Source organism: Cyprinus carpio, chromosome B13 (genome assembly GCF_018340385.1).
Source record: "Cyprinus carpio isolate SPL01 chromosome B13, ASM1834038v1, whole genome shotgun sequence".
In the NCBI taxonomy this organism is placed as follows: Eukaryota; Metazoa; Chordata; class Actinopteri; order Cypriniformes; family Cyprinidae; genus Cyprinus; species Cyprinus carpio.
Genome location: NC_056609.1, coordinates 31,204,491 through 31,229,490, shown reverse-complemented (window position 1 = coordinate 31,229,490; position 25,000 = coordinate 31,204,491). Strand labels below are relative to the sequence as shown.

Here is a 25,000-nt window from a genome sequence, read left to right as displayed (position 1 = left end):
TAACCAAAAATGTTTTTCACAATTGTGATTTAAAAAAAATTAAAAAAAATTTTAATATATATATTCTGTTTTCATTTTAATTTTGGTTAAAGTTTCAGTACTTTTTTTGTATTTTATAGTGTTTTATTTATGTCTTTATTAAAATGTATATGTCTTTAAAGTTTTTTATTATATAGTTTAATTTAATTTCTCTATAGTTCAATTTTTATTTCAGGTTTAGTGTTAGCTATTTTAGTACATCAAATTGAACTAAATTAAATGAGAAATTCTGGCTTGGCAATAGCTGAAATAATTAAAAAATAAATTTTATTTCAGTTAACATTTTTGTTTTTTAAGAGATGAAAATGTTTTTTTAATGGTTTTATTTTTACTTTCATTTTAGCTAAATATAGTGAGATGTAAATTCAAAATTGCAATATATATATATATAGATTATCCTATGGGGGGGGGGTAAACTCAAAAGATTAAACATTTTAGTGCACAAACAAAACAAAAAAAAGTCAGAATTGTGAGAAAAAATTACAATTTCCTCCATTGACCAGACTGCCAAACATTAAGAAATTACATTTAAATTGCATTTATGTATTCGCCAGATGCTTTTGTTCAAAGAAGCTTGCATTGCAGGGGTAATTTGTATCTGTAAATGTATTCTCCGAGAATCAAAGCCATGATCTACTGTTTGAGCTTCATCCAAAACTGGATTAAAACTGCTAAATCAGCAAGCATTAATCAGGGGTTTTTAGCATCAGGACCGGCTCAGCTTCAAAAACACAGTTCACACAGCGGCGCTATTAGAAATACACACAGTTTCTGTCAGAAGAAGTGCTCATAGAGCAGCAGAGCAAAACCAGCAAAACTCCAGCGTGTGTGAAGTCATGAGGAAACCACCTTCATCCAGATCCACAGAAATACACCTCAGACAACAACACATTATTATTATCAGTCTACACTGCAATAATACATTTTCTTACACTGCATTTTTGTCTTGTTTTGTAGTACAAATATCTAAAGATTCTTAAATTAGGATGCATTTACTGGTGATGCATTATGACTTAAGATATTATTGAGTCTTGTTTTATGAGAAGTGAGTTTTTGCTTGAAACAAGAAGAAATGTCTGTGATTGCTTTTTTTTTTTTTTTCTGACTGAAATGTATTTTTTTTTTTTTTGTTTTAACGTTTTCTATGTTGTGTAGTGCAGTTTTAATACGTGACATCAAGTGAAGCTAAATGAAGATGCATTCAGAGTTTCTATTCGATATATTCAAGCAGCAGTGAACAGTCAAAGATATCAGAGCTCATGCGTTTTAAATTCATTAGATGTGTATTTAGTGATCTGCTGAGGTTTTTTCTGAACTGATGTGCTCCAAAAGCCCTTTTTCCGTTTGAAAGCTCGTCCATTGATTAAAAAGCAGAGCTGTGTGAGGAAGAAATGCTTTCTGCTGTGTTTAAACCGCATCCTGAGGCGAGCCATAACACACACACACACACACACACACACACACACTCTCTCTGAAACACACACTCATCCACATGAGAGGACGCGGTTACCTCGGGTCACTTCTGAAGAGACATCTCTTAAGAATCTCATTCTGCAGACGCTTCTTACTCCTGCGAGAAGTCAATACAAGTCAAGCGCAGTTATTTCTACAGCGCTTCATACAAAACAGATCATTTCAAAGCAGCTTCACTCTAATAACCAGGAGAATATCACATTTAATATCAAGACGATCAATGTTGTGAAATTCATCAGCGATTTCAGTTTCAGCTCTAATTATTCAGTCGTGAGTAATGAGTCATTATTCAGATCAGTTCAGTTCACAGTGCTGCCAAATACATCAAATTACTGAATTCATTACAGCAAACTAAAACTAAAACTTCACTTCAGATAAAATCAATGTTTACTGAAATATAAAAAACACATTTTAGCTAGTTTCCAAGCAACATTTTCATTTTATTTTAGTTTAACCTGCTGTACTAAAATAACTAAAACTAAAATTGAAATTAAAATTAATAAACATTATCTACACATAAAAAAAATACAAAAATAACAAAAAACACAACAAAATGACTAACACTTTAACTAAAATGACAACACTACATTATTTATATTACATTATTTTATGTATTATTACATACGTGTTTAATGTTATGTTTAAATATGAAAATGAGACATTATTTAATTAAATATGCACTAATTTTAATGTAATATTACATACGTATTTAATGTTATGTTTAAATATGAAAATATGCAGTTATCATATTAGAGTTAAAAAAAAAAAAATAATAATAATAATAATAATTATATCACTCCATAAATCAGAAAATGCTATCAACAGACAGAAAACAAATACATTTTCACCATGTTTTTAGGAGTAAAATGTTGAATAAATTAGTGTAAAAAACTAAATAAAAAAAGAACAAACCTTCAGATTAAAGAAAGGAATATAAAAATGTAATTGTTGATGATTGCTGGATGAAAGAGTATTTAATGTTTGAGGTTTGAGGTCTAAAGATAGAATTAGTGTTTATGTATGACTAAAGTAAGACAGTGCTTTACGTTCATGAAGCAGAGTCTGTGGCTTTAATACACTTAAAGACAAAAACAGCATTCATTCTGACGGCCAAATGTGATGACTAACGTTTAGTCATTTGTTTGCTGGAGCAGCGTCTGTTTTCTTGTATTCCCAGAATGCAATAAAGCCAGACAAACCATTCCTCTGAGAGCTCTGATTCAAATATTACAGAGATATAAACATCATGCACCTGTGATATTAAACACACAACCGCCTCTTCTGTCTGCTAGAAACACGTTATGCACATTAGTCCTAACGAGTTACAGGAAGTTTCACTCAAGAAGAAATCATTTCAGATCAGAAGGTTGCACTACAAATAATCTTATTCTGTCAGTTTGACCGAATGCGCTGTATTTTCTGACGTCAGTAGAATAACATAATGCTTGGTATTTTCAATTAATAAGAATATCAGTGGAAGAGCAGAATCTTTTCAGCTCTCATTTTCATTTAGTTTAATCCTATCTAGTAAAATAACTGAAACTAACACTGAAATAAAAATGACTAAACACGACAAAATAAATAATACAACTTTAACTAAAATTAAAACTAAAATAAAATCAAAATATTAACAAAAACTAAAATAGTGTTAGATAAAACCATGTTCAAAGTTGTCATATCAGAGCTAAAGGTTTTTCCAGAGAGGATTGTGGATCTTTTTATCACTTCATAAATCAGAAAATACTGTCAACAGACAGAAAACAAACACATTTTCAGCATGTTTTTAAGAGTAAAATGTTGTATAAATCAGTGTGAATTAACAAACCCCTCAGCAAAAGCCTTCAGCATATAGATTTCATGGAGAAGAAAAAAAAAACACCATATACTGTGCATTTATGATTTAATTTGTGAAAAGTCCCATAAATAATTCACTGCATGAACAAACAAACAAAAAAATAAATAATAATAAAAAATAAAAATAAAGGAAAAAAAAAATAAATAAATTGTGGTTTTTTCAGGTTTTGTTTTTTTTTTTAGGGTTGGGTTATTTTTTTGTTGTTTTGTTGATGTGTTGTTGGTGTGATGTTGTCTCATTGTTGACAGTTTTTAAACGAGCTTATATTGCACTCACAGATCGAATCTCTGGCTCATGGTTCAGAGTTTAGCAGAAGTCACTCTCATAATTCACACGAAGCGTTGTGGAGAAAGCAGGAGAGCTGAACACACAGAAAGCATCAGCAGATGAGTCTGAGTCAGCAGCAGAAATCCAACATGATGAAGAAGGAGCGAGTGATTTCCAGTGGAGCGCTAATGCAACAATAAGAACATCAGCACTCATGAATACTGATGCTACAACTCTCTCTATACGCTCATAAAATCTACTGTATTATCAGCCAGAGATATACAAGATGGATTTATAGTTCATCTGACTTTACTGTACATGCACTCATGTTTGTGTTTGTGTTGCTGTTATCATCCAGCTCTAATCTGATAAATGCAACATATTATAAACATTAACAACATGATTTTTTGTGAAGCTGCTTTGAAATGATGTGTTGTGACTAATAAACAAAATACATGACTAATTTTAGTGTCCTGTATTTATTGGTTTCGTTAAGAAGCGTCTTGCTGAAGGTGTTTTCGAGACGGCTGACAGCGGTTTGGTGCTCGTGGGCAGAAGACCCACACAGAGGAAGTCATTAGTGTCTCTTCCTGTCTGAGGTCCATCTTGTGCCACACAGCACTCCAACTAATGATACACACAGAGCCACAGACGAGACCGGCTCTGGAGACTTCATTCAGACGACACCAGTCAACAGTCTGGGAATGCTGAGGAGTGTCTTCTGCTCACCGACGCTGCATTCATTTGATCAAAAATACAGTAAAAATTGTGAAATGTTTTTGCAATTTAGAAGAACTGTTCTATGTGAATATCTGTTTACAGTTGTGACCCCCATATCTCTGGGTCTGAACGATGTAGGGCCTTGAAAATGAAGATATTTATTAAGAACTAGAATCTAAAACCATATTGTGATATGTTTAATAATTCTTGAGTTATAGGCATGCAAACTTTGGAAACTGGCACTCAGACAGGTGTCTTCTAACAAGTTGTTCTGACAGAAGAAAACAAGACACATTTCTAGTTTAAACATTATTTGTTCTTCAGACCGTCCTCTTTAAAATAAAATAAGTGTCACATTTTTTTAAAGTGACCGACTGAAAATGTGTGCAATTTATTGATTTACTCCTGGAGCCATATTGAAATTCCATTATCTCTGGAACTGAACAACACAGGGCCTTAAAATTGAAGATGCCAAAAGGGAAGTTTGTTGAGACCCAATTTCTAAAAGGGTATTAAGATAGCTTTAATATGTTTGGAGTTACAGGCATGCAAACTTCAGAGAAAACACTTGAAAAGTGCTCTTTGCCCATTTTGGAATGGTCACCATTGGCACACAATGCAGCAAAGATTGCTAAAGTCAGCAGATTTTACTAACAGATCTACCAATCTCTGTGTAAAAGTGACATCATGATGCTGAAGTTATTTTCACCCCCCGTAACTTGATTCTGAATCTCAGGGGGAAACTGCCATTTTGGTCCCCCTCTACAAAATAGTGGAATACTCAGTAAATATTCATCTATGACATTTAATATTTTGGCTTTCATAACAGGATCTTTTATAAAACAGAAAACTGAACAAGTGCTGGATAAGGTGGAGATTTGCCTACAAGACATTGCACAAAACAAAACTTTCAAACGTCTTCTCTCATTTGTCATTCATTACGCAAATAAAGAGGATCAAAATATTGATCTCTGTCCAGAGAAGAAGCTCCAGTTAAAGACTCCGGAGAAGCACAGATAGAGCTAGATTTGCTGCAGTGCATGCTGGGATCATTGAGTGTCCGTGTGTGTGATATATGAGTCTGTGTTAAGGGTCCCTGTAAGGATCATTAAAGAACCTTTAGATGGTCAACAGATACATGAAGAGCATTAATAACAGGATGAGTCTCGTCCAGCAGCTCCATAATGGAGCTCACGTGATCTGACCGCTCTGTGTGTGTGTGTGTGTGTGTGTGTGTGTGTGTGTGTGTGTGTGTGTGTGTGTGTGTGTGTGTGAGAGTGTGTGTGTGTGAGTGAGTGTGTATGTGTATGTGATTTATATTATTGCCAAAGAATTAGATTTATTAGCAATATGCTCATAATTGATAGATAGGGATAAATGAATAATAATAATAATAATAATAATAATAAAAATACATAAAATCTGCATTTCCCCCTGGCACTAACTTGTTTTCTAATCATGCTTTCTACTCAACCTGACAATGTATATTTCATTAATTAATTAATTACTTTTGTTCTTCTATTTTAACTCACTTTGGATGAAAAAAGTGTCTGCTAAAAGCATAAATGTAAAAAAAAAATGAAATACCTATTATATGAAATAAAAACATATTATATGAAATAAAATAAAAGTCAACTGAAATAAATGAAAATATAAAATAATTACTTTATTTCAGCTAGCTGTCAAGACAATAATTCTCATTTCCATTTAGTTTAACTTGTAATTTAAAAAAACTAAAACTGAAATAAAAATTACAAAAGCACAATAAAATTACTTTAAAAAATAAAATAAAAATAAAACTATTCATAAGAAAAGTACATACTAAAATAACAATGCATGAAACAAATACAGTCAAAACTCTTAAAATAGTTGAGTTTAATCTCTGGATACTGATTGTTAAACAGCTGATAAACGATTTTTCCTCGCTCTCAAATGCAAATCAGCCGTTCCCACTGACTGGATTTAAACATGAAATATCATCACACTTCATATACAGTCATAAGATTACTCAGATCATATCAAATCATCAAATATCTCCACTCATCCCCTCTGAGCATTTCAGGACTTATTTGTTTGGAGATGCTGTCATGGTTTTCCATTAATTATGCAAAAAGAGATTATGCAATTTTCATAAGCTTTTCCTTATTAATCACGATCAAGGGCACGAACGGCTGGTGGGAACAAACAGAGCTGTGCTGAGCATGATGGGTAATGTGAAATGTGCTGAGAGATCATGTGGATAATGTGTGAGAAACAGACCTTCTACATGCATTTTTATTACAGGACGTCAGAACGCTCTATAGTGCAGCCGACACACAAACACTGACAAACCCGTTCACATTTATATCTACAGTGCTTTATACCATACAGACTGATTCAAAGCTGCTTCACAGTGATAAACAGGAAAATAACTGTGCAGCTAATATTGTACAATCCGATTAATTTTATTATTTTTTATATCATAATTTGAATTATGAAACAAATTCAATTCCAGTTGAAAAGCAGCTCTACAGAATTATTGAGATCAATTCAGTTCAAATTAGTTTTAATTCAGTTTAGTAACACTGCTAGTGTTGCAAAGTTAAACAATGGGGGGGGGCATTTTTTATTGCTTGAAATAAAATAACATTAACTGAAATAAAATATCAAACATTGAAATTGAATATGGCAACATTTCTCATTCTTGTTTAGTTTAAGCTGAAGTACTAAAAAAAACATGACTGATTTTTATTAAAAATCTGCAAACAATATAGAATAGAATAGAATAGAATTGAATAGAATAGAATAGAATAGAATAGAAATATTGTGAAATGATAATAGTCACTGTCATTTACTAAAACCATAAACAATCATTACTTGAAATAAAATAATATGAAATGAAATAAATTTTAAATATATATTTTAAAAGTATAAACTTTTTCAAATTTAGCTAGTTGCCATGATGACATTTTTTTTTTTTTTTTTTTTTTTTTTTTTGGTGTTATAATAATTAATAAGATTTTTTTTTATTATAAATAAACAATAAAATAAACAATAGAATAGAATATAATAGAATATAAATTTTTGAGTGTTGTTATGATTTGTTATTATGATTTTCTTAAATAAAATATTATTTGCTGAAAAATATATATATTGAATGAAAAAAAGCTTAGTATTTTTTTTTTTTTTTGTTGAAGGAGGCATTTTTTTCTTTTTTTTTTTTTTTTATGTGTTTTTTTTTTGTTCAGTTTAATAACCGTCAATGTTGTGAAGTTAGTGTCATTATTCAGATCAATTCACTTCATGTCTTGTTCTCATCTGGTAGTATAAGTGCAGGTTAACTGATAATCCTGAATATTAAGCATCTTTTAAACCCCATTGAAGCAAGTTAAAGGCTTGCAATGATGCAAAGAAAAATGTTGGTGCATTGGCGATATTTCAAGATGAACAACATCTCCAGATTCACTGCCAAGATCCAGCTTCTCCTGGACTTTGGATCTTGCCATGCTTCAGAGGAAAGCTGCTGCACATTCACACGTCTGCACACACACTGCTAGAAATATAAACGTCTGAAGCACTTGATCTGATAGCTCTTACCAAACACATTATTACATTTAAAAGAGAAAGAGCAGATGATATTGTGAGATACAAGCAGTTCTTCACAGACCAGTAACTTATAGTATTACTTACAGTAACCCCTTATAGCACTTCATGACAGAAAAATAAAATTAATGTGCATGAAGAAGTGAAGAACAGCACAACATGTTCCTCCATAAATTAAACGACAAGAATCAGACGACATAATGTCTGGCCTGAAACATCTCAGAGTCCCTGGAGCTAAAAAAACCACGTGCTTCAGGAGTATCATGATAATCAATACAGCCATCTGAGGAAAGCAGACATCGTCTGTCTGAAACCAACACTTTCACCACAGACGGACGGGACGCTCAAGGGCAACAAACACACATACTGACATCAACATATGCTGATGGAAGAAAACTTCACAACACAAACACAAAAAAACAAACTTCATACAGACCGCTATGACTGATTCATATTAAAGAACAAACAACTCTGAAAGAGAATAGAATAGATTATAAATAGAAATATTGCCATTTGACCAGGATTATTATCACCCGAATAAAATAGAACAGAATATAATAAAATAGAACAGAACCAAATAGAATAGAATAGAATAGAATAGAATTGTTTAGAATTTTTTGGGTTTTATTTGTTTATTATTACAGAACAGAATTGAATGAATCAAAATAGAAATATTGACATTTGACCAGGGTTATTTTACATTAGAATAGAAATATTTCCAATTTTACTGTTTTTTACCCTTATATGATAGAATAGAATGTTGCCAACTGACCAGGGTTATCGTCATTAGAATAGAATATTACAAATTGACCAGGGTTATCGTCATTAGAATAGAATAGAATATTACCAATTGACCAGGGTTATCGTCATTAGAATAGAATAGAATATTACCAACTGACCAGGGTTATCGTCATTAGAATAGAATAGAATATTACCAATTGACCAGGGTTATCGTCATTAGAATAGAATAGAATATTACCAATTGACCAGGGTTATCGTCATTAGAATAGAATAGAATATTACCAACTGAACAGGGTTATCGTCATTCGAATAGAATAGAATATTACCAATTGACTAGGGTTATCATCATTAGAATAGAATATTACCAATTGACCAGGGTTATCGTCATTAGAATAGAATAGAATATTACCAATTGACCAGGGTTATCGTCATTAGAATAGAATAGAATAGAATATTACCAACTGAACAGGGTTATCATCATTAGAATAGAATAGAATATTACCAATTGACCAGGGTTATCGTCATTAGAATAGAATAGAATATTACCAATTGACCAGGGTTATCGTCATTAGAATAGAATAGAATATTACCAACTGTCCAGGGTTATCGTCATTAGAATATAATAGAATATTGTATTTTGACCAGGGTTATCGTCATTAGAATAGAATAGAATAGAATATTTCCCAATTGACCAGGGTTATCGTCATTAGAATAGAATAGAATATTACCAATTGACCAGGGTTATCGTCATTAGAATAGAATAGAATATTACCAATTGACCAGGGTTATCGTCATTAGAATAGAATAGAACAGAATTATTGCCAGTTGGCCAGGTTTTTTTTGTCATTATAGAATAGAATAGAATATTGCCAAATGACCAGTGTTATTGTCATTAGAATACATTTACATTTAATCATTTAGCAGACGCTTTTATCCCAAGCGACTTATAAATGAGAATATAAGCAATCAGACCAAAGAGAGAGCAACAGTATACAAATGCTGCGACAAATCTCAGTTAGTCTAGAATAGTCTAGAATAGAGTAGAACAGAAATATTGTCAACTGACCAGGGTTTTTGTTGTTAATAGGATAGAATATTGCCAGTTGACCAGGGTTATTGTCATTAGAATAGAATAGAACAGAATAGAATTATTGCCAATTGACTAGGGTTATTGTCGATATAGAACAAAACAGAACAGAACAGAACTGAATGAAACAAACTAGAAATATTGACAATGAATTGACCAGGGTTATTGTCATTAGAATAGAACAGAATTATTGCCAGTTTTTAAATATTGTTGTATATAATTGTCTTTATCTAACAGAATATAACATTGCCAATTGACCAATGATATTATCATTAGAATAGAACAGAAATATTTCCAATTGACCAGGGTTTTTGTTGTTAATAGAATATTGCTAATTGACCAGGGTTATTGTCATTAGAATAGAATAGAACAGAATTATTGCCAGCTTACCATTTTTTTGTCATTATAGAATAGAGTAGAATATAATAGAATATTGTCAATTGATCAGGGTTATTGTCATTAGAATAAAACAGAAAATAAATATTGCCAGTTGACCAGGGTTTTTTGCCATTACAGAATAGAATAGAATATTGCCAGCTGACCAGGTTTATTGTCATTAGAATACACTTACATTTCATCATTTAGCAGACACTTTTATCCAAAGCGACTTGAGGACAAATAAGGAGAACAATAGAAGCAATCAGACCAACGAGAGAGGAACAGTATACAAGTGCTGTGACAAGTCTCAGTTAGTCTAGAACAGAATAGAATAGAGTAGAGTAGAGTAGAGTATAGTAGAAGAGAAATATTGTGTAAGTGACCAGGTTTTGTTGTTAATATAACAGAATATTGCCAAATTGACCAGGGTTATTGACATTAGAATAGAATATAATAGAATAGAAAAGAAATATTGCCAGTTGACCAGGGTTTTATCATTATAGTATAGAATTATTGCCAATTAACCAGGATTATTATCACTAACTGAAAATAAAATGATTCATTGATGTCAAAACATAAACCGAAAAAAAAAAAGTTTAACTTGATTTACTAAAGTAACTAAATATCAAACTAAATACAAATGGTTACAACTGATTTTTATTTAAAAAATCTAAAATAGAGTAGAATAAAATATAAATATTGTAAAATGACCAGGGTAGTTAAGATTACCTAAAACTAAAACTGTAAAGAAAAACTTTTTCATTACTTAAAAAGTAAATTAAATTAAATATAAAAAGCATAACCTTATTTCAACTAATTGCAATAACATTTCTCATTTTAGTTTAATTTTAAATATTAAAATAACTAAAACTAAATAAACCTAAATAAATGAATAAAATAAATGTAAAAATAATTTTAAAAAGACATAAAAATGAAAACTAATAAAAATGACAAAGAAATCACATAAGCTTTAAAGTTACAGTTAAAACAGAAAACATAATTATATAAAAACTGATTTATAATATTAACAAAAACTATAATATATGAATACTAAATAAAAAATGCAAATTGCAGTATTCAAAACAAGTGGGTAAAAAATGAAATTTGTAGTTGGAATCTGATGGACACTTCACTATCACAATGATAGAAACATCAATATGACAAAACACAAGAAATAATTACATCTATCAATAATAATAGTAATCACAAACAATGATTTTGTCAAGTAATACAGTCCATTAGCCAAATATAGGCTGTTTACCAACACATCAGCTTAAACTTACTGTAGAATAAAAACAGAATTAAACTGATCTCAAGTGCACAAATGTCTTGTGTATTACAGATGAGAATGTGGCTCATCCAATCAGATTACAGAAGTCTTTGTAAGGATCCATGTTAATGTGCTTTAATTCACTTATCAAGCTGTGCTCTTGAAGTTTTACCTCCAGTAATTACCCAGCATGCATGTCTTTCTCTGCCAGACAGTGAGAGCTACACAGCAGAGGAGGAACCGCAGAGGAATCACAAGCCACGAGGCCTTAAGCTGCTGTTTCATCTTCTTTAAGGATTACAGAAGAACACACACTACTGATGTTAAAAGCTCATGCATGACCACGTGTGTCTCTGAAAACACCACCGCTATATTACTGTCAGAGATGAGAGACATCTCCATTAAGAATAGCTTCACTCAGTCTCAAAGAAAACTCCTGAGACAAGCACATTCAGACTACATGACATCTGCAGTATTCAGAGCTTGGCAGCGATCACACCGAACCCTTTATCCACACGCAACGCCATATACTACAGCAAAACATGCACCAGAGATCTGCAGCGTGACCACAAACTCAACAGATTTCACAGCTACAATGAAGGAATAGTTCACCTAAAATAAATGTGCTGATGCAGTGTTGCCAGATATTGCTATTAAAGCATACAAAAAATATGTAAAAATTTAGAAATTTTCAAATAAATTGGAAATAATTTAAGATTTGGATATAGGTTAAGATAAACTGAAACTCCCTACTTTATTAACTTTCTAAAGTCGAGTCCAAAACCGCTTATAATCACATGATCCTTCAGAAACATATTAATATTCTGATTTGCTGCTCAAAAAACATTTATTATTATTATATTTATACAGCTGAGTAGATTTTTTTTTCAGGTTTCTTTGATGAATAGAAAGTTCAGAAGGACAGCATTTATCTGAAACAAAAATATTTTGTAACAATATAAATGTCTTTATCATCACTTTTGGTCAATTTAAAGCATCCTTTCTAAATAAAAGTATTAATTTCTATCACCCCTCCCCCAAATAAATAAAAAAAAATATAAAATTGTACTGACTCCAAGATTTTGAATGGTGTAGTGTATAATGTTACTGAAGCCTATTTTTCTGATAAATGCTGATCTCTGGATCTTTCTATTCATCAAAGAATCCTGAAAAAAAATTTATCAGCAGTTTAAATATTGATAGTAGTAGTAGTAGTAGTAAATGTTTCTTGAGCAGCAAATCATCATATTAGAATGAATTCTGAAGATCATGTGACACTGAAGACTGCAGTAAATACAGCTGCACATCACAGAAATAAATTACAGTTTAAAATATATTCAAATGGAAAGCAGATATTTTGAAAAAAATACAAATATTTCACAATTTTACCGTTTTTGCTGTACTTTGGATCAAATAAATGCAGGCTTGGTGAGCAGAAGAGACTTCTTTAAAAACATTATAAATCTTACTGTTCAAAAACCTTTGATTGGTAGTGTAAATGAGTTTGTTTCTTCATCAGATTTAGAGAAATGTATCATTCCATCACTGTCTCAGAATGGATGCTCTTGTCACCATCTCTAGCTGGAGTACCCACATGCTACTCTAGAGGGCACCCCATCCTGCACCCTTTACCATTAACCCCGGACTCCATTTCCCATAATCCTTTGCCTGGATTTATCAGAACTCATTATCAGTACACATCTGTCTCTTATTAGGAGGACTATAACAATTGCTCACACTCACTCAGAATTTGCTGGTGATTGCTTAACCTGTAATGTTCGCCGAGTTTCCTTGCCTGTGTTTTGATCCTTGGACTGTTTATCTGATTTTGTGATTGTTTGTTGCCTGCCTTGTGGAATACTCTTTTGTCTTGCCTCTGCCATTATTGTTTACTGGTGTTTTGACCCTGACTGTTGGACCACACTCCTAAATAAAATAAAATCTGCAGTGAATGGGTCCATAATAACACTTCCTCCAGTGAAAAAGTGTTCTGGTGTGAATCAGGAGAGAAATCTGCACAGATCAAGCAGCGTTTAAACAGCTCTAAACAAATATGTGGCTGGATTTTGATGTGAGAGACAACAGGAGATGCACTTTTTCTATAGGGGGTGTTTTTTTGTGTTTTTTGGTCTATGTGTTTTTTTTTTAAACATCTTAACGCTGGATGTGTTTCATCTTTTGTCTTCTCCAGATGTTAAGTGATGGACTGGAGTGCTGTGGATTACTTGTGGATTATTGTGATGTTTTTATCAGCTGTTTGGACTCTCATTCTGACGGCACCCATTCACTGCAGAGCATCCATTGCTGAGACACTGATGCAGTGCTACATTTCTACAAACCTGATGAAGAAACAAACTCATCCTGATCTCAGATGAACTGAGAGTGAGCCCCTTTTTTAGCACATTTACATACAAACAGAGCAATAACTTAGTCAATACGTTCATATCTCCATTGTTGGCATATCTGAATTTTCCCAGATATAAATCTATAAGTCGGAGTCTTTGTTTACTCTGATTACTATCATTAATAGCGCAGCTCTCATTGTTTTCTGGTCATGCTCTGAAGGACTAATAGAGTTTAATGGGTGCTTTCAAAACACTCGCTGCTGAATATGGATGAGAACTCATGAGTCCACTGCAAACGTGGCTATTTTCTCTCTGCATTTATAAAGATGTGCTAAGAATTAAAATGTCACCAAGAACACAGGGAGCACTGGATTTGTGTGCCATTAAGTAAAACACTCAGTCTATGTTTAACTTTAACCGCTCATTTAACACTTCTGGGCCTGTGTCGAGTCTCTTCACAGCGCTTTCATTGTCTTGGCTTTGATTATCTGATCGTTCACGCTCAAAGGCGAAGTGTCAGAGTGAAGAGAAACAAACAGGAACCTCTCTCTTAGCATGCTGTCAAAAAGAGCATTGTGTTATGACACACACAGGACAGCGACGATGCATTCACAGGACTCCAGCTTCTTCTTGGCTGTAGTCTGATTGCATTAGAATGGAGCGCTGTTGTAAATATCAGGGTTCAGATCAATAAAGGGCAGCAGATGGTCTCGTCTTTGAAGTGCCTCCATCCACTCGCTTCACCAGAGCCGCAGTGTCACGAGTTCGTCCGGCGCATTGATTTTCCTGTCTGTTTATTTTAGCTTCCATGTCGTTATTGTGCAGCGTTATTCTCTCCGAGACTCGCCGCAAATCTACTGAACAGAAACCAGACTCCCAAATTAACAATTATGAGCAGCAATACAAATAAAACACTGCACTGCTGTACTGCGGGTGAGTAAATAACCAACCTTTACTGCAACGTAATACTATTACATAACGTATTGCAAGGATGATTATCAGGGTTATTAGCGTTAACTAAAAAAAAAAAAATTAACTGAAACTAAAAAAAGGTAAAATTTAAAGAAGGAAGACTTAATTCTAAGTGAAAACTACACAGAATTTTAAAAAAAATTATAATATGATAAAATAATTTATTTATATTTAATAAAATAAAATAAAATATATATATATAAATTTACTTATCGATACTGTATTAATGCAAGAAAAACACCTGCTAAATAACTAACTGTCTTAGTGGCAAAAAATATTCTGATACATTAATAAATTAACTTGAAATTAATAACGTTAATTAGGTAACATTTTAAGACTTCATGTACAATGCATTGTAAAGGTATTAATGAAAGTTCATAAAATTCATAAATTACATTGTAACATTACGTTTTCATAAATTATTGTAACCAAACTTAAAATGCATAGTATTTGTACATTTTTTAAATCTTTTCTTTTATGATTAAATAAGTATTATAATGGTTTATAACTTTAATTACAATTCTTAATGAGATATTAAAGAATTGTTTTTTTGTTTATTTTAGTTTTATAATGTTTTGTGAGATAAACACACGATGAAGATGAATGTAGTCTTTAATAATCCACAATAGAGCAAACACAGGACGGACAGACTGGGACTTAAGTACATTCATAAACGAGGATAATAGACAAGCACACCTCAACTAAATGTCTAAGCAGTCTCTTGTTTCTACAGAAAATGACAAAACATAGTGGAAAAACTTCAAATATCTGTCCACTAAAAGCATAATTAAAGACTATTTGACAGATATCTCTCAGAGAGAAAGCAGATTGTCTACTCAAGCAGAGCTCAGTGTCTCTCCCAGACCTGCATCAGACTGTGGGTGTCCCGTGGGCGAATCGTCTGAGGATCCTCACTCAAATGCTTTAAAGCGAAAAATTACGAAAGGCAGCACTATTGCCAAATCTCTGCGCTGTGGGTTTGACTGTCGACCAAATCACAGACAGTCAATGAAAATCAATGACTTCCACAAATCAGTCTGTGTGAATGAGATTTGCTATAGTGAGTTGGCTCATATATATATATATATATATATATAGTTTGTATTCATTTTTATTTCAGTTTTTACTATTTTAGTGCATGAAGTTAAGATAAATGAAAATGAGAAATGTTGCCTTGGAAAATGTTTTAATATTTTTTTTACTTTATATTTAATTAATATTTACCATTTATTTTATTTCAAGTAACAAAAATGTTTTTGAATGGTCCTAATTGTAGCTTCAGTTTTAGTTTTAGTTAACCATAATAACCCTGACACAGAACTTTCCAAAAATCAAATTTGATCATTTTTGTACTTTCGAGTGATTTATTTCTGAAAACTGAGGAGCATGCACTCAGATCAATGAGGCCAATCGGTTCCAAAAAGAAACACAAAGCCGGAGATATTTGATGGAAAACAAGTTGACAAAACGATTGAACTTAAGCTTTGGTGAGAATACAGCATAATGAGAGATTTACACACAATTTTTAAAAGGCCGGACATTTTTGATCAGGAAAACCAAATAAGGTAAACTATTTCAGCAGCAAAAAATGCCTAATAAACCTGACATCAACACTCATCTGCATAAATCAATTACACGCATCTGAAAAACAAGAAAGCAGAAAAGCAGCGTGACACTGAGAGTCTCACAGCCGCTGTGAACGATGGGGCTCTCCAATCAGCCTTTCTGAAGAGCACATCATTAAAATACAGTAATTACACGTATTCAGCGATCGCTCAATCAGCCAGAGACGCCTAATGAGAGCCGAGCGACACAACAATTAATGAGAAACGCTAAACGAGATGCATTCCGGCCCGCTCTCCTGCTGATCCACTGAAGGTGACGAAGGACACGTGGAGAAATGGCCCACATACCACCCACAGAGCAGAAAACACACACACACACACTCACACACACACACACACACACACACACACACACACTCACACACACTCACACACACACACACACACACACACACTCACACATACACACACTCACACATACACTCACACAGACACACTCTCACACTCACACACACACACACACACACTCTCTCTCTCTCACTCACTCACACACACACACACACACTCTCTCTCTGTCACACCGACACACACTCACACACACACACACACACACACACACACACTCTCTCTCACACACGCACACACATAGACACACTCTCACACTCACACACACACACACACACACTCTCTCTCTCTCTCACTCACTCACACACACACACACACACACACACACACACACACACTCTCTCTGTCACACTCACACACACACACACACACACTCACACACACTCTCTCTCACACACGCACACACATAGACACACTCTCACACTCACACACACTCTCTCTCTCTCTCTGTCACACAGAAACACACTCACACACACACACACACACACACACACACTCTCTCTCTCACACACACACACACACAAAACACACACACACACACACACACACACTGTGTTTTTTTTACACTCACACACATACACTCACACACACTCTCTCTCTCACACACACACTCTCTCTCTCACACACACACTCACTCTCTCTCTCACACACACACACACACACACACACACACACACACACACACACACACACGCACCCACACACACACATACTGTCTCTCTCTCTCACACACACACACACACACACACACACACTGTCTTTATTTATGTAATGCAAATTATAATTTATTTATAATTTTTACAAAAATATTCATTATTTATGTATGAATACTTCTTCCAGTTAAGAACCTAAACAAAGGTTTTGTCACTGATGTCTTTCAAACACAGAAACCCTCCCTATGAACAGCATACAGTACTACAGGATTACTCTTGTTATTTCTGCATTATATTGTGTATAATACGTGCACAGTAAGCAAATAGTCTGCATGCATGGAACATGTGGATGAACGCCTACATTTGTCAAAATATGCATTATATAAAACACAGCTGCCGTCACCCACAATGCAATGCGATTGACTTAAACTTTCATTTCCAGTGAAAGATTACACTGAAACAAAATTTTTGTAGGATTTACTTTCAAACAGTAACTGTAAATTTGACAAACAATTACAAACACACTGAATTAAACATGACACTTTGATGTAAAAAATCCTAAAAAGTTTTTTTTTTGTATCTTTGTTTTATTTAAAATCATTTTCACAGTCTAGATTAAAAAATGTACAGTAACCGTGTTTATTTCTAACATAATACTCAAAAGGCGTTTTTGCAATTAAACATGCAATATACTGTAGTGAGTAATAATAAATAATTGCTTAAAGCTCAGTATTCCAAAAACAGGATGCCGCATTCAGTGTACACTGCTTCACACAGTGTTCTAATATTAATACTGTGTTTATGTGAGCAGAAATAATAATCCGGGATAAGCTAATTGAGTTTACGCAAACTATAATGACATGATTTACACGCTCACTGACCGCTGATTATTAAACTGCAGAACCAAAGCATCCTTACATTCAATAAACTCACTTAGGTCTGCATCCAGCCAATCACACGCCGGCTCTGGGTCCTCATTTGCATATAGGCCAAAGGGAGCCAGTGGTGCTCAGGGTGGGCAGGGCTTTTAAAGGGTCAGCTGGAGTGAAATTGTGTGTTATTTTATGAATGACTGCGCAGCCAACAGAGTCAGTCCACACTGCCATTATTACACTCCAATACAATACAACCCAACGGAGAAACAGCCTGCTAACGCCAATCACACATGAGAACACTCCATCATATTTATTAACCTCATGACAACAGCACAGTGTTCATACAAATTAATAAACGAATCACACATCTACTGGAGAGCTGAAGGAATGAACGGAAGAGTGAGTTTTACGTGCTCATCTTTCTGAAGTTAACCGTAAATTCACTATACAAGATTCACTAACAGTAACAGTAGTCCACATTTTCATCTGAAGTCATGTGATAGATTTATGTGTAAAACAGATCAAATTTAGTCTCTCAAATCTCATTCAGGTTTGTGCTGAAACATGACTCTTCGGATGCATAGATCATTGGCTCTTGTGTTTGTCAGAAGCAGTATACTGAATGGAGAATGTGATCTGAGAGTCACAGCAGTCATATGAATACTGTACAGTGTATGATAGACTGCTGTTATGATGCTTCTACATGCTGCTGGTCTGGTGATTTTGTCCGGTTTGAAGCTTGACAGACATGATCAGTGTATGGAAAGATCTGCATGAAGCTGCGTGTGTGTGTGTGTGTGTGTGTGTGTGTGTGTGAGAGAGAGAGAGAGAGAGAGAGAGAGAGAGAGAGAGAGAGAGAGAGAGAGAAAGAGAATGTGTGTGTGTGTGTGTGTGTGTGTGTGTGTGTGTGTGAGAGAGAGAGAGAGAGAGAGAGAGAGAGAGAGAGAGAGAGTGTGTGTTTTGGTGTGTGTGTGTGTGTGTGTGTGTGTGAGAGAGAGTGAGTGAGTGAGTGTGTGTATGTGTGTGTGTGTGTGAGAGAGAGTGAGTGAGTGTGTGTGTGTATGTGTGTGTGTGTGTGTGTGTGTGAGTGAGTGAGTGATGGGGTGGGGGGAGAGAGAGTGTGTGTGTGTGTGTGTGTGTGTGTTTGTAAAATGCATGTTTTACATCATTTAACTATATTTCATATATGTAAATGTAATATATGTACAGTATATAACATTTGCATATAGGTAGTTAATTATAATAACCCTAAATTGGCTGATGCAACAGAATCTAAGAATGCTGTCTATCTCTCTCTCTCTCTCTCTCTCTCTCTCTCTCTCACACACACACACACACACACACACACACAAACAACATCTATAAAGAACTAAAAATAAGCTCAATATGAATAATCTCAGCCTGCAAATAAGATATAACACTGACGTTAACAACTCCAGCACAGATCCTGATGATCAGCGTCAACATGATCATCACACTCGCCTCAAAACATCATGAACTCATCCACCTACAGTCAGCATGAAATCAAACTGATGTATTATGATGGTTTCATCAAAGTCTGATGGTCATCTAGTGCTTTAGTCTTCTCTTTCATGACTACAGGCTCCACACGGCATCTTCAGTGAGGAACACATTCTGAATCACACTGAATTATTGATGCCAGCCAAGAGAGCAACTCAGAATTAGTGGTAAAGCAGTCAGACTGAAGCAGCTGAAAGAACGGCCACAGATGACAGAGAAGATCTGGGACTCTGTGTGCTTGATAAGTGTTTCTCACAGCTCAGTCTGTACCTACTTCATTAAAGGGCCGCATATGCAGATATACGCACACACACGCACAAAAACACATTGTTATCAAATATAAATGACTGTCTCAGGAAGCACAAGTGAAATGTTTATTCTGAGCTCATGCATATTTGATTTCAGTAACGTGTGATGCGTTTCACGGCTCCTCATCGAGGTCAGCGTCAGGCTGTGATACGTCATCCATTATTGTTTCACATGCATGCACAAATACCATATCTATCGCAATTTTGTCCATTTAAAATTTAATTAATGGAACAATTCAGCTAAGAATGTAAATTCTGTCTTCATTCTAATGTCGCTCCAAACTCGAGTGAGTCTCTTTCTTCTGTGCAAAACAAACAGATAAAACCTTGAAGTGTTAATTTAATAGATAATGCTCATATTCAAAAGACTTGATTAATAAATTAACATTTAAAAAATCTAAAATACAAGCATTCAGAAGAACATTAGTTAAAGAACCATTCACACCAAGGACGATACTTAACAACGTTGTTTTAAAAATCTCTTTTTGAACAAATCATTTGAGTCAATGATTCATTGATTTATTCAAAAAACATTTGTAAATGAATCAGCTGTTTGAAGGAATCATTTAAATGAATTGCTAATCGAGACAGGGGCTTGCTGCCACCTACTGGCAGTTTTTAGTCTTATTTAAAATGTATTTATTTATTTATTTATTTATCCATGACAGACTTAAACCAAACAAGGTACAGCACAAAACCACACTCATCTAAATACTGTTACATTTTCATTATTGAAAAAATATCGTAATATCATTTTTTTCAATATCGCACGCCCCTATGTGCGTCATAATAGCAAAGGTATTTTCAACTTCTTTTTACTTTTAGGCAAAAACTGAAAAAGAGCTTTGCTGTGAGTATATGGAAGCCTTGAATCACATTCGGTATGATATGTGCATGAGTGCGAGTGAGCGAGAACAAATTAGCTGCGTGTTGCAGTTCACAGAATGACCACCGGTGTCGCTAATAAGAGTTTCTCAATTCTACATCTAGAGCCTTTAAAGAAGCAGACGACAAAACTGCAGCACTTTTAATAAACAGAACATATGATGTGTTGGTGTGGATGCTGATATACTTCTTGGTGTGAACAGATGACAGAACAGTTTTGCTTGCATTCCCAGACTTTTTTCTGCAGCTGTTTTTGGACATTAAGTATAAAAACAGGCCTGCATCTACAGCTCAATGTGGGTCATGTATTTCCTCCAGACGCTCATGAGAAACTGACAAAACACAGATCTCAAGCTGAAGCAAACCTCATGAGCTTCTCTCTCTCCCTGGTGTCCTCTTTCATGTAAGCATCATGAGGAAAAACTCTTTTTCTCGTCTAGCAGCATCAAAGCGGCCGCGTGCGTGATGTAACACAAAGCGTCCTCCAGCATTAACACCACGCACTGATTATGAACGTGAGGGTCTCGTGGCAGGGTGAAAGAATCAAACCAGCAGACAGACCAGATCTCGCGTCTATCACAGGCAACCGCTGCGGATTCTGATAATGATGTGGATATTATTATCCCTGTGATTAAACTGGCTTTATTTCAGTTAAATGACAAATCCAGCACACTGTCAAAATCTCTGGGAACTCGTCCTACGTCCGCCAAACATTCAGTCTGTTCAGAATCAGACTTTCTGTGACGGATGAAGAAACAAAATCATCCTAATCTCGGATGGCCTCAGGATGAGCACATTTTCACTGTGTGAGCTATTCCTTTAACAGAATGTTCTTCCATCAGCTCTTTCTTTCTTGTCTTGTACAATACCTTCAAATGTCAAGGATGTCAAGCAAAGGATTTGTGAATCCAACATTTTTAACATGTATTCTAGCAATACTCATCTCCTTTGTACTTGCAACTTAATGTTCATCAATAAAACCCATGAAAGCAAAAACAGAACAACACATGAAAGCGTTCGGTCGTGTCCTGAACTCAACTCATTATCCCGCACATAACTGTAATCACTTTCACATTCATAAGTGCAGTGTTTTTCATGTAACAGAAGTAAGCAGCATCGAGTCCATACTGTATCTAAATGGGTCATTACACATCCTCCTCCAGTCACATCATATGATTGCATCGAGTCCATACTGTATCTAAATGGGTCATTACACATCCTCCTCCAGTCACATCATATGATTACAGATCCACAGTGAACTTCAGATGACACGTTCTGACATCTAAATGGGTCATTACACATCCTCCTCCAGTCACATCATATGATTACAGATCCACAGTGAAATGACACGTTCAGTCACCATTCAACCGCCTGTTCTGATAAAGCAGTATAATTTCTGTAATCCTCACTAATTAACCAATTAAACAGCAAATTATGTAATTGGCATGTTTTGTTCCTCTTAGTCTCTAGTCACATTGTCGCAGGAATTGGATTTGAAATGCAATACGGCTTAAAGAGGCAGAAAACAAAAAGTGGAACATTTGCATTGTGAACCCATTTGACTTTTTTTTTTGCCAAAATATGCACAGTGAAGCTCAGTTAAATATATTTTGAAATAGAAAAAATATATATAGTTTCAACCTTAACACACCAATATAAATGTATTTCTAAAAATATATATTTATATTTTTAAAAATATATTTTCAAAAATATACAAAAAACATTTTGGTAGAAAATATATTTGCATGAATATATTAGCCATTATGAACATGAACATGAATATGAACATGCATTAATTCATCTCACTCACAAAAATAAATAAATAAATCAGATTTAGTTTTCCTCAAAATTAATTAAATTCAACCATACTAATAAGCAAAAATTACACAAGATAAACTAACATTTCTTCGTCTTTTTTAAGATTAAAAAAGTAACGCAAAAGTAACGTAACGCATTACTTTAAAAAAAGTAACTAAGTAACATAATTAGTTACTTTTTTAGGAAGTAACGCAATATTGTATTGCATAACTTTTAAAAGCAACTTTCCTCAACACTGCTAGAAACATAATCTGCATTTAAATGAGGAAAACTTGAATTCTGAACTCTGTATGTCATTAGTTTAATAAAGCCAAGCATGCAGCAGTTCATTTGTGTTTCTAAATGCACGGATACAGTAGATCAGACTGGCTGTTCATGTGTAACATCATGCGTTAACTGCACTGTTTGATGTTCGGAGTCAGGTGCACTGCACGTGCTGTGTGATGTTGTGATGCAGTGTGATCATCCTCACCGTCCTCTTTGTCGTCGAACACTGGTCTCTTGGATGAACTGTTCGCTCCCATCCTCTTCTTCCACTTTCCCCAGTGAAACATTGATGCTCTGCTCTCATTCCTTTCAGCGCGACGGAAACTGATGCTGGGTGCGTCTAAAACACGAGCATCTCTGACCAACGCCTGCCGCGACGCGATCTGCGCTCCGGGAACAGCAGATCTGGAGACTCGCGCGAGCTCGAAGCGACTGTGAGCTCCAGCAGCAGCAGCAGCAGAGACTATATCACCCCCCTCCCTCGCGCGCACGCGCACGCGCGACTGTCGGCTGGCTTGGCAGTGAACTCAATATTTCTCATCAGTCTACCCTGGTGTCGACACCTAAGTCACTCAAAGAAAGAAAACATACAGGCGATGTGACCCTGGAGCACAAAACCTGTAGAAGTGACTGTGAGATTATACATCACCTGGAAGCTGAATAAATAAGCTTTCCTTTGCTGCAGGGTTTGTTAGCAACCATGTTCCGTGATGAATGGTGTTAGTTTGTAATAGTTGGCCGAGATACAACTATTTGAAAACCTGGAACCTTTTGGAGAAATTGCATTTCTTAGCAATGCATATTACTAATCAAAAATTAAGTTTGCATATATTTACAGTAGGAAATTTACAAAATATCTTCATGGAACATGATCTTTACTTAATATCCTAATGATTTTTGTCTAAAAGAAAAATCTATAATTTTGACACAATGTGTTGTTGGCTATTGTGACTGTGCTACTTTGTACCATGTGTGTTTATAATAAACAATTAACAATAAATTAAAAAATATCATAACAAATACCAGTTTTCAATATCAAGCAGGGTATAACGGACTATTCTAGTAAGGCTAAAATAACTGGAAGCTAATGAAACCCGAAGTATTATTATTAGGTTCTCAAACGTGTGTTTTTTATTTTATTTTTAATTTTTTGTAGCATACATAATTAGACGGAAAGTGTATTTAAAAGTCCCGATCAGGTAGGCATACTTCTGTTTTCCTCCTTTGTAATATAACCTAATATTTTTGATGTGAATAAAATAATTTATATTTTACCACATGAGGCACCCGAGCAAACTTTTTAATAGTGTTGAACGATCGTTTCACTGAATGAATACTACTTAATAAACCTGAAGATGTTATTAACTCTCTTCAGGTTATTGGTTTACTTCTTCCCCGTTTCACAAATAAATTAACAAAAGTTATTAATAAAAGTAATAGGCCTACAGTAAGTTTTGATACTCTCTGTGTAGGTATTTTTCAAACGCGTTCGGATGTTTGGCCTCGCCGCTCGCTGTTTTGGTTTCGGTTTCACGCCCCGTCACCATAGCAACGACTGACAACATCCCATCTGGCAGCATAAGTCATAATAACTTCCTCCCAGGTGATTGTTACAGTGTTACAGTGTTACTCGTGCGTCTGCGCTGCTCTGCGTCTGTTATAATCAAACATGAGTGAAGAAGAAGATGAAGCAGCAGCATCTGCAGACCTGCTGTACCTGAGCAGAAGAGCCCTGAAGAGCATCCCAGCATCTGTGTTCAACACCACACATCTACAGGTACAGTAACAGCACAGTGCACTCTTATATTCAGTTCAGCGCATATGATTCAGACTCTCATCCGTTCTAGAGTCTGTATCTGGAGGGGAATGAGATCAGCGGTCTCCCTGAGCATTTCTTCAGCTGTTTGTCGTCTCTGGTTTGGTTGGATGTGAGGAACAATCGACTCTCAGGTTTACCAGCCACCATCGGACAAC

At 34.7% G+C, this 25,000-nt stretch overlaps 2 protein-coding genes across 3 annotated transcripts in view; one reads left to right on the top strand and one right to left on the bottom strand.

Annotated features, from left to right (window-relative positions):
• Nucleotides 1-23,509, bottom strand: part of LOC109106572 (serine/threonine-protein kinase 32C) — a 64,863-nt gene extending 41,354 nt beyond the window's left edge. The window contains exon 1 of one of the 2 annotated variants that reach the window (XM_042737625.1): nucleotides 23,232-23,509. In XM_042737625.1, the coding sequence (XP_042593559.1) occupies nucleotides 23,232-23,313 (82 nt within the window). In that variant the 5' untranslated portion in view covers nucleotides 23,314-23,509. The remainder of the gene's footprint in view (nucleotides 1-23,231) is intronic. The other variant, XM_042737626.1, reaches the window with a different exon arrangement.
• A 1,049-nt stretch (nucleotides 23,510-24,558) lies between these two features.
• LOC122139360 (leucine-rich repeat-containing protein 27-like) overlaps nucleotides 24,559-25,000 on the top strand; it is a 4,536-nt gene continuing 4,094 nt past the window's right edge. The window contains exons 1-2 of the mRNA XM_042736162.1: nucleotides 24,559-24,803; nucleotides 24,874-25,000. The exon at nucleotides 24,874-25,000 is cut by the window's right edge and continues 4 nt beyond it. Of these exons, the coding sequence (XP_042592096.1) occupies nucleotides 24,696-24,803; nucleotides 24,874-25,000 (235 nt within the window). The 5' untranslated portion in view covers nucleotides 24,559-24,695. The remainder of the gene's footprint in view (nucleotides 24,804-24,873) is intronic.